The sequence below is a fragment of the Phyllostomus discolor genome, chromosome 4 (assembly GCF_004126475.2).
Source record: "Phyllostomus discolor isolate MPI-MPIP mPhyDis1 chromosome 4, mPhyDis1.pri.v3, whole genome shotgun sequence".
Classification (NCBI taxonomy): Eukaryota; Metazoa; Chordata; class Mammalia; order Chiroptera; family Phyllostomidae; genus Phyllostomus; species Phyllostomus discolor.
Genome location: NC_040906.2, coordinates 24,757,233 through 24,770,301, shown reverse-complemented (window position 1 = coordinate 24,770,301; position 13,069 = coordinate 24,757,233). Strand labels below are relative to the sequence as shown.

General features: G+C 39.6%; 1 protein-coding gene across 1 annotated transcript in view; it reads left to right on the top strand.

The window, feature by feature from the left end:
• The window catches only part of PARD3B (par-3 family cell polarity regulator beta), a 972,625-nt gene that overhangs the window by 784,242 nt on the left and 175,314 nt on the right, over nt 1–13,069 (top strand). The window contains exon 19 of the mRNA XM_028510082.2: nt 3,850–3,960. Coding sequence (XP_028365883.1) covers nt 3,850–3,960 — 111 coding nt within the window. The remainder of the gene's footprint in view (nt 1–3,849; nt 3,961–13,069) is intronic.

Here is a 13,069-nt window from a genome sequence, read left to right as displayed (position 1 = left end):
CCTCAAGGCACCTAGCCCAGAATGGCCAACTCTCAAATTTCCTAGCTAATAGATAATGGGACGCCTGGAATGCAGTGGATATTTGAAACCCTAGAATGCAACACAGTAATTTCAGCCATTTAGGGCCCTCGTGATTCTTCTTACAAAAATAGCTAATGGGGGGGGGGGGGGAGGAATCAGTGTATTCCAACTTCCGCAAGTCCTCTTTCTGCGTGTCAGTGAAAGTACCAATGGCTTGGAAGTGACCCCCAAAGAGGCTGCTGTGAAAAGCAGAACATAGCTTGTAAAATCTACCACTGGTAGTGAAGTTGTCTGATTAAAAAAAAAAAAGAGTGTGGCCCTGGCTGATGTAGCTCAGTGGATTGAGCGCGGGCTGCGAACCAAAGCATTGCAGATTCAATCCCCAGTTAGGCCACATGCTTGGGTTGCAGGCCACGGCCCCCAGCAACTGCACATTGATGTTTCTCTCTCTCTCTCTCTCTCTCTCTCTCTCTCTCTCTCCCCCTCCCTTCCCTCTCTAAAAAATAAATAAATAAATAAAATCTTTTTTAAAAAAGAGTGTGTAGAAATAAAATGCAGTTAACTTCTCTGGGTCTTAATTTACTCATCTGAACAATATGGGAGTCCTTCTAAAGATTTTGTTTTGCAATTTTGTTCTCATGACTGTTCTCCCTATTAATAACATAAATTTCTCAGCTATTGCTGCCCTTCTTATTGGAAACTTTAGTAAATGATCGTGAACTTTGAATCAAAACATTTATGATATTTGTAGAATTGGTTAATTTGAGTATTATTGATGATGCTTGCTAAGAAGAAATGCTTTGCAGAATTTACTTAACCAACGGTTTCTTTATCAAACATGTTTCACTATGATAGGAGTGTAGTAAGCTATTCTTGAACTGCAGTACCCGTGAAATATTCGAGCTGCAGGAAGGGGAAGCACTTTAGTGGTTGCGGTAATAAAGATCAAGGTAGACTAGGGCATAAGTTAGCTTCACCTTTCAAAAACAAGACTACTCTTGTCTCAGAAAATCCAAAACCTCCAAATTTAGAAGATATTTAAGAGATGGAGAAAAAAACAAGCCTAATATCTATAGAGTTTTGACAGTGTTTTGCCCTTATCAACTTTCTGAAGCATTATTCTGCCCTCACTTCCTACAATTTTTATTTTTAACCAAACATTAGTATATTTGATGACATTTTGGGGGTACTAAGGTATTAACTTGTTACATAAAGAATTTTAGAATAATCGTGTTGATTCCTAAGACTCTTCTGCACGGGTCTGAGAAACTAAAGAATGTATTCGTGGAAACACACATTGTTTAGATAGCTCCTGTTTTGTAGCTTAAAGAGAGATCTTAAATATACCAATACATCTCAATTACATTTGAAGGTTAATGTTCTTATATTTTGTCTGTATTTTTTCTCTCTTCCTATTTATGTCTATAAATAATATTAGGTCATTTCTTCATTGAGAAAGATCAGATTCAGAAAGGGAGGCAGGGAAAGAAGGAAGGAAGAAAGGAAGGAAGGAAGGAAGGAAGGAAGGAAGGAAGGAAGGAAGGAAGGAAGGAAGGAAGGAAGGGAGGAAGGAAGGGAGGGAGGGGAAAAAAGAAGCCGAGGATCATGTAATTACAGCTGATGCTTGATCAACCGAGATCCCCAAACTACACTGGATACAGGGGAAAAAATGCAGTGGGAGCAGAGGCCAATGGAGAGATGGCAATGGGGAGAGAGAACATTCATGAAAGAGGATTTGTTAACTGGAATTATAAATTTAAAAAATAAGCAGAAGAGTCAAGCCTGGGACAGGCTTCTGAAGGAAGCAGGAAGCCGTCTGTATTCTAATAGCAAGACTATGGATGTTAGCAGTGATGTCTTCCATGTGTGATGCTCACAGCTGCCACTTGACTAACAGCTACTGCTTTGGACTGAAACACAATCTAGAAAAGAAAACAAATACGAATCCATTTTTTATGAAACACAAAACAAGACATGAGTTTCTTCCAAGGTCCCCCCGTGAGGAGATTCTGACTCACTGTGTGTTTGTCAGGATGTTGGGGGACAGGGATGGGAGTTGAGGGGGGTGTTGGCAGTCATCCTGAGAATATGTAATTTGAAAAATGTCCTTAGGTTAGAGTGACTTCTTTTCCTGGCTTCCAGCAAAGCATCAAGTCATTTTCTCTTCTTATAATGTGTGTTGATACCAAGACCATGGGAGATTGCTTCTGAAGAAAATATCTTTTGGGAAAAAATGCCTGTCATTTAAGAATGTGCCCTCCTAATAATTTAACAGATTTTTTAAAACTTCAAATGTGCAATTATATTTTCCTAAAAATGCTAAGGAAGCACACTGTTCTTTTAAAGGGAAACCTAGCGCACTCTTGGCTGTGGGAGGAAGGTAAATTGGTACAGTCACTATTGAAAACAGGATGGAGATTCCTCAAGAAAGTGTCCATCACCAGACAAACGGATAAAGAAGATGTGGTATACGGAGGGCAGGGCAAAAGGAGATTTACAGTTGTGGGTACCCAAAACAGCAACTGTGCTTGTATTATTATTTGTTAATGATTGTATTATTTTCTAGATGGACAACTGTGAACCCACTTTTGCCCAACCCTGCATATGCAAGGGAATATTATTCGGTCATGAGAAAGAAGGGCATCTGTGGTTTGGGACAACTTGGTTGGACCTTGAGGGCATTATGCTAAGTAAAATAATTCAGAAAAAGAGGACAAATGCTGTATGGCACCACTTCTGTGTGGAATCTAAAAAAGACAAACTCAGAGAAACAGCACGGAGCGGTGGTTACCAAGGGTTGGGGTGGGGGATGTAAAGATGTTGGTCAGAGGGCATAACTTCTACCTGTAAGATTAACACATCTGGGGGGCTAATGTACAGTATGGTGATTATAGCTAATAAGAAAACATCATGTACTTGAATCTGCTAAAAGAGTAGATCTTACATCACCACAAAATAGAAGAGGTAAACTATATACTTGGATGGAGTTGGTAGCTAATCTTATGGTGGTAATCATTTTGCAATTTGTAAATTATGAAATCAACACGTTATACACCTTAAATGTACACAATGTTATGTGTCCATTGTATGTCAGTAAAAGTTGAGGAAAAATAAGGCATCGTAATCACTGCTGCGCTCAGTTAACAAATATGCTGGGCATGGAGGAGTGCCAGAGCACACCAACCCTGGACGCACTTGGGAGGCGTGTAGCCACATAAGAGACTGGCTGTGCTGTGAAGGAAAGAGGGCAGAGTAGGAGGCAGCCCAAGTTCCAGCCCCAGCCCTGTCCTGAACTTGTTGCATGGTCTTGGTCAAGGCCTGAGGCCTCTCAGAGCTTCCCATTCTTCATCTGTAAAACGACAGTAGTGAAGTAAATGAGAGTAGTGAAGTAGATGTTCGGTAAGGTCACTTGCAGCACCGTCGTGATATGATCCTATGAGTCTAACCTTAAATGTCAGAACCACTTGGGGTCCAGGAGGCCTGTTTAGGAGGTCGATCAGTTTTTGCTTATATATGAATGATAAGCTTTCAGTTCTTTCATCTCTACTGAATGAATGGTTTGACATTTTCACTCTTCCACCACCTGATTTTGTGTGCGCTGCACAATCAGTCTCTGAGTGGGAGCAGGAGGGTAGAAGGAAGAGAATTCAGTCACTATTACTTTTCTGCTTTCAGTATCTTATTTTACTTCCATTTTATGCAACATGATCTTGTATAACTTAGAATAAAAATTAGGGTTTAATGAGTTCATCTCATAAATATCTTAAATGTACCACAAGAAGAACATGATCATCGTTAACAGTCATCTTCCCCTTCCTGTTCCACTAGATTTGGGAAAAAGAAAGACGACAAGGCTGGCAAGGCTGAGGCCAAAGGCCCTCTGAAGCACGGCAGCCTGAGGGAGGAGGAGCTGGAGAAAATGAAGGAGGAACGGGAAAGGTGAGCGGAAATGCCGGGCCTTGCTCTGATTGAGCTCGTGGCCTGTATTTCACTTGGTTATTGCAGCAGTCGACTGGAGAAATGTTATTTTAAGAGGCATAGAGGCTGACTGATATGAAGGGAAAGGCACCTGATATCAAAGGAGACGGCCTGTCTTGGGGGATTTGTATTATATTTTGAGAAGAAATTAACTTCATGTTTTTATTATATCATTATTTACAATTTCATAATATGCTACCCCTGGTTTTGACTATATCGGTGCATATTTTCCCTATGGTTTAAACATCAGGGTTTTTTTTTTTTTTCAGTAAAAAGATCATTTTGATGTCGTTGTTTAGGACTATCGTATTTCCGTAGTCTGTTTCTAATTTTTGTCAAACTGTTGTCTGCCTTCTTAATTTTATTCTGCTAAATCCATTTGGGTACTGCAATTTGAGAAGTCCATGTCCTTCATTTTTTTAAAAGCCAGTGTCTTTTATTAGGCTATCAGCAAGTTGCAAAGCATGTTGCCCATCTGTTAAAGGGCCGGTTCCATTTACTGAAACAATGACAGCTCATAAGGGCCAAATTCTCCTTTTGGGGGAGCTTAACGTCCCCATTTGGGCAAGAGGTCCTCCTCATAACCGCGATGTTAACCCTGGCACTCCTCCCAAGTACATGTGTAAATATCTGATTTTGAAACATGTAGTTGAATATTCATATTTCTCCTGAAAATTCTTCACCTTTAAAACTAAATGAAGCTTGCAGAAAAACTGAGATGTGACAAAACTAGCATGTAATTTTAAGTCTTCAGTTCTGACTTCATCATGTATCAAGCCAGGTTTGTCCAATTTTTCACTTGCTTTTCATTCAGTAACAACAGCTCTTTTATTTGTAAAGAGTCTCTCATACTTATTTTAATACTCCAGTATGTGTATGAATAAAATCATACTTATTCATTGTTTTCTAGCACAGAGCAGGCTAAGAGCATCTACTGTTAAACTTTGACCCTTATCTTGTAGAATATTCCCATTGGCCGACATTATCAATGGCAAGAGAAAAAAAAAAAGCCTATTTGGTCCTTTCTCATTTTTTGAGAGGTTGATAAGCTCCATCCCAGGGTCAGTGGAGCAGTTAAAAGGAAATCAAGTGCTTTCCATTGTTATTGACTAGTCACCTGACGGAGCTGCCTAAGAACGAGAAAGATGAATTCTCCATCGCAGCCCAGGCTGCGGTGATCCTGGAATGTAAAATGTAATTCAGGCTAAGGATTTAATGCACATATTGGCAAAGACATCTGTGTGGTGAGCCCACCTCACAGGTCGTTGCTGCTCCCTTGGCTTTACTTAGCGAGGCTCCACATCCTATGCCTCATCTTCAGCAAGCTGAGCTGTTTGCTAGAATGAAGACTTCATATTCTTTGCGGCTCAACACTTGCTTGGGACTGGAGCGGGAAATGGGGGGCGGCGGTTACCCTGAGCAGCCAGAGAACTGTGTGCCAGCTAGAAAATTGATAACCCATAAAATAAGGTGGGTTGTCTTTAAGCAAGAGTTCATTTCCTTTCTGGTTTTGCCTTTAGGAAGCTGGTGCCTGAGGGAGTTTTGTTCTTAAAGCAAGGCTGTAAATTTGCCTCAGCTGGCTATATGGGCTTCAGATCCAATTTTTAAAAAATATGTCTGGTCAAAACATGGTAAGAACGGTGCTCTTAGCCTTCATTTAGGCTACGTCCCACACATGAACACATAAAACACCTCTGATGGGGGTTTCCTAGAGACAACATTGTCTCAATCATATGTGAGGGGAAGAAGTTGGAGGAGTTGATTTTATGGTTGCGTGTGATAGAATTAATGGCCAGGGGCATTTCAACAGCTTGGGGGCCCGAGGGCCATAGCGGGTGGAGGTGGAGGCTGAACATTTGGCATCGTTCCCAACCCTGGAGTCCCATTTCTTAGCTCTCCATCATCCGTAGGAAACCAATTCACAACTCTTAAAGAACTCAGCGAGTGCATCACTCTTCGTGGCGTGGCTATGGAAAAAAAATAAGAAATAGTGTATATAAGTTCATAAAGTTGTCTTTTTTCTAAAACAGTTGGAATTTATTAAGATGATTCAAGCATTCCCATTGTTCGCTGGTTTTGTAGTATCTTAGACTTCAGTTTCTCATTAACATATCTCTTTTACAAAGGATTTAAAGCACTTAAATAAATGTATACCATATAGTGTTGAAGACAGCTTGTGGAAGATAATCATTAAGCTTTCGAGGATTCCGTGAGCTAGTTGGGAAACCGTAGAAATTGGCTATGGTGAGAGTCTCCACTGCTCCTCAGAAATTGGCAAACACAGTGAGCTGGGTTTGCTTTTCCAAAGAGCCGGTTTGTACCACCGAGGGGCTAAACCAACTCTATGTAGTGCATAACCAGGAAGAGATTATCAAAAACAGAGGCAAAAAAGTACTCATCCAGAGCAAACCACAGCCTTCCTCTAGCTGTGTTTCTCGAAGTGTGATTCGAGGACCACCTGCATCAGAACGAATCACCTGGGGTGCTTATTAAAAATGAAGATTCTTGAATCCCACACCAGACTTGCAGGATGAGACTTGGGAGTTGAAACCCAGGAATCTGTGTTTAATAGGTAAGCTCAATGTGATTCTTCAGCACCCTAACATCAGAGAACCACTGACTGGAGGAATAGGAATTGGCTGGAACATTAGATTACACTATTCTTATTCTATGAAAAATGATACACAGATTTTTTTCCCAAGGGGACTGAATAACCCAGTCTAAAAATCTCATCATAGCTTATGAGCCCTCTCGGGAGCGTCCTGTCTCACCAAGCACACTGTCTGCACACACAGGAGGATCCCTTGCCCATGCTCCCATCTCAGGGAGTGTGGGTCGCTTTCCCCCAGCAGCTCCCGTGCACAGAAAAACTTAGAAAAGCAGTAAGTTCATGAAGAAAATTTAGGAAACATAGAAAAGCATAAAAAGGATTATTAAAATCATGCATAATTCCATCATAATTTATAACCACAATTAATATTTTATGATCTTTTTACTATGTATATATTTCCCTTGACAACTTGCTATCCATACAGCACACACTCATCTACTATCTTACTTTTTCACAGCATTTCCCCATGTGACTGATGTTTTGAAAATACGTCATTTTAATAACTAACTGCCTAATATTCTGTGAGATCGGTATACCATAACTTATTTACCTTTTTATTGTCAAACATAGAGTCTGCTTCCATTTTTTACTGTTCTAAGTATTAATACCTTGATGAGCACTCAGGTACAAAAAGCCTTGTAGATGAACTTTTAAATCACATAATTCCTGTTTGAAGGCTCAATTTCCTTGTAACACTTTCACTTAAGGGTTAATCTAATTTCAATTTTAAATTTTAGGATTATATCATACCTCTCCACTTCTCCCATTATTTTTATTATGATGTCCATATCTCATCTTTTATTTATGCACATATCTAATATACGATATGGAACTATTTGGCACTGCATATGAGCAGCTTATTCATAACTATAGCTATGACAAAGCCATAACAGGTGGATTGAGTTACTAGATTAGGAGTGGAGGAATGCTGAGTCCAGAACAGTGTTTCTCAGTGGAGGTGGGGGGGGCACAATTTTGTCTCCCACGGAACATTTGGCTGTATCTGGAGACATTTTTGATTGTCACAATTTGGGGGGCATAGGGGGTGGGGGAGGGAGTCGCTGCTGCCATGTACCGGGCAGAGTCCAGGGATGCGGCTAAGCATCCTACCATGCACAAGGCAGCCCCTCCCCCACCAATGGCTTGTCCCACTCACACTGTCAGTGTGGTGTTTGAAAACCCCTGTGCAAGTCTCTGGACTTCACAAAGGGGTGAGTGTGCTGTCTTGGACATTAGACTTGATTGTCTCATGATGTCCTGTGGATAACACAGAGAAATATACACCAGATGACATAACCCTAGGCAGGGGTGTCCAGCCGTGTCTGGGCCACACTGGAAGAAGAGTTGTCTTGGGTCACACATTAAATACATTGCAACATGTAATCACAAAAACATCTCATAATGGTTTAAGTACGTAATGGTTTACGATTTTGTGTTGGGTCATATCCATAGCCACCCTGGGATGCATGTGGCTCACGGGCCACAGGTTGGACACCCCTGCCAGGGATTGTTAGCTATTGAAAAAACTGTACCCCAAGATTGCTAATAAAAATTCCATCAGAATAAGTTTGCAAGAAAAAAGTTTTTCTCAAAATTTATTTTTAACCGTGGCCTGCTGACATTGGCATCAAATGATGGTGACTGTTGACCACATTTGAATGCCAAGAAGCCACAGGGGTTGATAATGTGTCCGATGACAGAAGCATCTGGAATGATGCACTGAATCAAACACAAAGGAACTTAATAGGAATATATGTAAAGCCTTGCATTTAGGTCCAGAAATGAACGGGACAAACACAGGATGTGGAAGGTTTGACTCTAATACCAAATATATAAGAAATTGGCCTGATGGTTTCAGCTGAGGGTAGGTTTAGCATGAGTCAACATGAGCGTATGACTGCCAAAAACCTTAATCCAGGCCTAGGCTACATAATGGAAGTTCATGTACAAAGTGAAGGAGGAAACAATAATTCCAATTTGATACAGCTTAGGTAATACCTGGAATATCCTATGCCTCCCTCACACACAGAGAATGGCAGCGCTGAATCCTAGGCCTTTAAAGCATTGAAGGACCTGGGAATGCATAGTCTGCACAGTTAGCTGGTGTCACATGATGGAGGAACTTGCCCGTAGGAGAGGAATTAGACATATTTTATACCATCCATTCCGTGTGTGTGTGTGTGTGTGTGTGTCCTTATTCATTCTTTCATACACTTATTTTCTTGAAGACACTAATGAAGAGTTATTTTAAGAGAGGTAGCCTTCAGCTCAGAAGAAGGGGAAACATCTTAACAATTAGAGTGGCTCATGAGGCAGTGACTTGTTGCCACTGCAAATGTCTACTGAGGATCTGAATGAGCGAGAATTAGTGCATCAGGGAAATATTGGACTAGATCAGAGTTTCATAAGCTTCAGTCATTGATATATTGCCTCCATTGCCTTATTTATATTTATACATATGCAAATAAATAAAATATATGTAAATGCAAAATCATGGAAGTTAATGTAATTAAATACATTAAACCACATACCATCAAAAATCATCTTGCATATTGTTAATGCTGCATTTGTCCTTTGATTATCTCCATGGTCTTTCCCAGATCTTAGGGCTTGAGAAATATGTAAATAGCTAAGTATGGAAGCATTTACTTTGAATTTCCTAGAGCAGGCTTTCTTGAACTTACATTGATCCATGTGGTAGTATATGCTCTATTCTTCTCTGAGGGGGTAAGCCTGAGCTTCGGGCTCACGTTGTACATTAGGACCTCCTTTGTCTGATATCTGATTCCCTGAGCTGATTGTGTGCCCCCTCCTGAAATGAGTCAAACAGTCCATTGCTGTGAAGCCCCGTTTTAAATGAGCTCATTTTTCCCATGCTTCAGTGAGACTGACCATAATAAAACATTAGTTCCAAATGCCTATGTCCATGGCTAGAAAGATGAATTCAATATTGTATTCAAAGATTATTTCTTCTAGAATCTTTCTATCAAGCTCAATTCAATTAGCATTTTCTAAACATTCAGATTATGTAAATTGGTGCATTGATCAGAAAGCAAGAGATAATCTTAGCCAGTTGGTGAACATATTTTTTTAATTCTGAGACTTGAACTTAAATTTGTAACCTTTTGCAAAGTGTGAAATTCACCAGATTCTTGGACCTATAAAGTACCTAACTACATGCATGTTGTACTTGTATTTTTAATACCTTCTCAGTAGTCAGGTGGAGATCAGGTAAAAAAGAAATATGTTCCCCTTATTTATTTAGGATTATTGATTGCACTGAGGGGGAAAAAATCTCCTTTGACACCAAAGGCTGCCTTCCATTAAAGCCCCGTAGTACTGAAATAAAATTTCACCAAATGAAGCGTCTTACTAGTACGGGGAGGGGAGTTTAATAATATGAGCTTGCCCTCCAACATTCTCTATTACTCTTATACCATGGTCAGAGATTATTTTGCAGGGGAGTTCATGCAATGCGTTAGCAAAATGCTGTTTTTGTAGGTCTTACTAGAATCTTAGGAGGGTAAATGAAGAGGTGAGGGGAAGAGAGGCGACCTCTCCAGTTCCAGGATTGAAAAGTATGAAAACATATGGCTCTTGTTTTCAACAACTGGCCCAAACGGAATGTCTAAGTGAAAGTGAAGCTCGGATTTGGGAAAGTTAATCTGCTTCAGTGTCTGAATTCAAGGTTCTAAGTTTTCTTGCCTTTTAGGAAGCCTTCCAAGAACTGCAGAGGCTTCTCCCTGCCTTATCAGCTGAGCTGCTTGTGGCCTGTTCCCTTAGTTTAAATCAATAACATGTGTTTTTGATATTTGGCAAACTGAGATTTAATTATGCAGCTGCAAGTTCCCCACATAAACGAAATGCATCTTAGAGAAATAAAAACATTCAGAAACCATTTATAGTTTGAGAATACAAGTGGGTGAAAATCTATTCCCAGCCTCTCAGCATTTTATTTAATTTTGGGAAATTTTTATGTTACTGGAAATTGAAATGAAATCCAGAATAAGGCTAGAGTTTAGCCAACATTTGTTCCTGCTGAAAAATGAGGATGCTTATTGTATTCTAAGAAAGGAAATGAAAGTATTATATTCTGAATTAATATTTTAGTTGTAACCTACGTAAGTATTACCCTCCTAAATACACAGGGCAACAAAATGAATTGATAGGATTTTTGCATTATTGTATCCTAAAAAGAGTGCTTATTTTATTTCAGAAACCAGAAGGTTGATTTCTTCAATATGCCAAGAGACTCTCTATAATTAATTATTTACTGAACTTAAACTTTGGCAGTATTTAAACTGTTGAAAACACCCATGTTTTGGCATGATTACATTCAAATGATTAATTCAGCATGGTTTTACTCCTCACTGCATATCCCTGTCTTCTGCAGTAGAATTTGCTAGGTCCTGTAGTGTGGGCAAAATAAAATGTTGGAAGTCTTCCCAGTTTTAATAGTCCCAATTTATTATTACCACTGAACCCTGATCAGATCATGGACTGGATTAGATCCCAGTTTTTCAAAATGCCCCAATTTATGGCTCCCTTAGAATTCTGATTAAAAAAATGTATATTTGAATAAAGCTTTGGTTGGCTAAATGAGATCCAGTTAATTACTTTTAGATTCTTATTAGATCATCACTGCACAGAAGTTATGAAAAATATTACTACATGATGTGTCTCAGGACAAGGTCATGTTCTCATTTCACACTGGCAGAAAAGAGCTATCAGATTTTTGTTTTTCGTAGTGCTAACCAGCTCCGTGAATGAGAGAGATTTGCCGTATCCCAGTAATGACCTCTGGTGCTTGTGTTACAGTAAGGATGGCCTCCTTTCCTAGAAGAGGAATTGGGGGTGGGGCTGGGGGGAGAGAGAGAGAAGAACACACAGCATAGCGGCTACACCCCACCACCCCTCCTGCAGAGGCCATCTTTCAAGATTTACTTCTGATTTAGAAGGATGAGGGGGTGAGACACAGGAGGAGGCTGGTGACTTTGATATCTGTACATGTATTTGGTCATTGTAATACCTATCTTCTCAGAAATGCTTGTGGTCACCAAAAATTTTGGCCCGTGACTATATTCCTCTAGACAAGAGATGGGAACACCTACCTCCTAATGCCATGCCAGCATTTTTTATGAGCCAGCGTCCTTTCATGGAGCTCGAATCAATGCTAGAAGTGCTGTATTAGCAACTACTTGTCAGCCAAGCGGGATTAATACATAAAATGAATCACTTGACTGGCATGCTTTCCAATAGCCATTTAGACAAACTTCTAAGATTAAAGTACACCAGCTCTTTAAAAAGTGTTTTAAGAGGATACTTGTATATTCAAATACCCTGGAGTGACATATTATATTATTGTATCCAATTATAGTACAGTTGAAATACATTCTAAAAAGAAATTATACTAATCTACTTAGAGCGATCCCACAGATATATATAGAATACTCGATCTAATTTTTTTAAAAAACACCACCAAGAAAGAAGTTCTAAATTCTGTTTATCTGGATATTTTCTTTTAATAAACACATGCAAATATATTCAACATAATCGATAAACTTTGGTTATGCACTGAACTTTATGCCAGTCAGAGATACAGATATATTTCAGGTGATGGAGTTTGCCTACAGCAGTGGCAGAATTCATAAGACCATTTTCCATGGAAGCTTTGGGTAACTGTCACCGGGTGGAAAGCCACTTGGTGACTAGAATTTACGAATGAGAGTCCAGTACTCATTTTATCAACTGTTTTCATGGCTTTGGATAAACCACTTTTGAGAATGTATTCTTCAAGTCCCTCTTTTTATTACCATGAAATGAAATGGTGATAATGTTTTAAGGCCTCAGTTTTGTACATTTTGCTTGGATAAAGTGATTTTTAGCAGCTAAGTTTCTCTGAAGAAAAAAAAATTAAGTAAAAGTTAAGTGAATTCAGAATATTTACTGTGGACTAGTTTGAGGCTAGGCAGTATACAAATAATTTGTCAAGAGTGTTCTGAAAAAATATGGAAAAATCAAATTTTTATAAGTCAAATGGTATTTTCTAGAATTTCTAAAGTACATATGTCACCTTCCTTTCTTATCTGGACGTACGTTACGTTGTATCCTGCTTTGGAAAGCCTCCAGCACAACACATCCACTCTGGAGGCCCAGGTTAGTGGTTTTCACAGAGGCTGGCAATTCTGCGGGCTGAAAGGATACGCAGCCTATTGTCTTCCAGAATCTGCTGTTTTCCTCCCACGTTCTTTATATAGTGACTTACCTAGGCCTGTCTGTGATCTACAAACACCAACTCCAAATATGCTTTTTTCCAAATTTCCCAGGCACTTTCCAACAGGGAGTGATGATCCCCCCCAGAACACATTTAACAATGTCCGAAGACCTTTTTAGTTGTCAGAGGTGCTACTGGAATCCAGTAGGTAAAGAATCAGGGTGTTTCTCACCATCTTACAATGC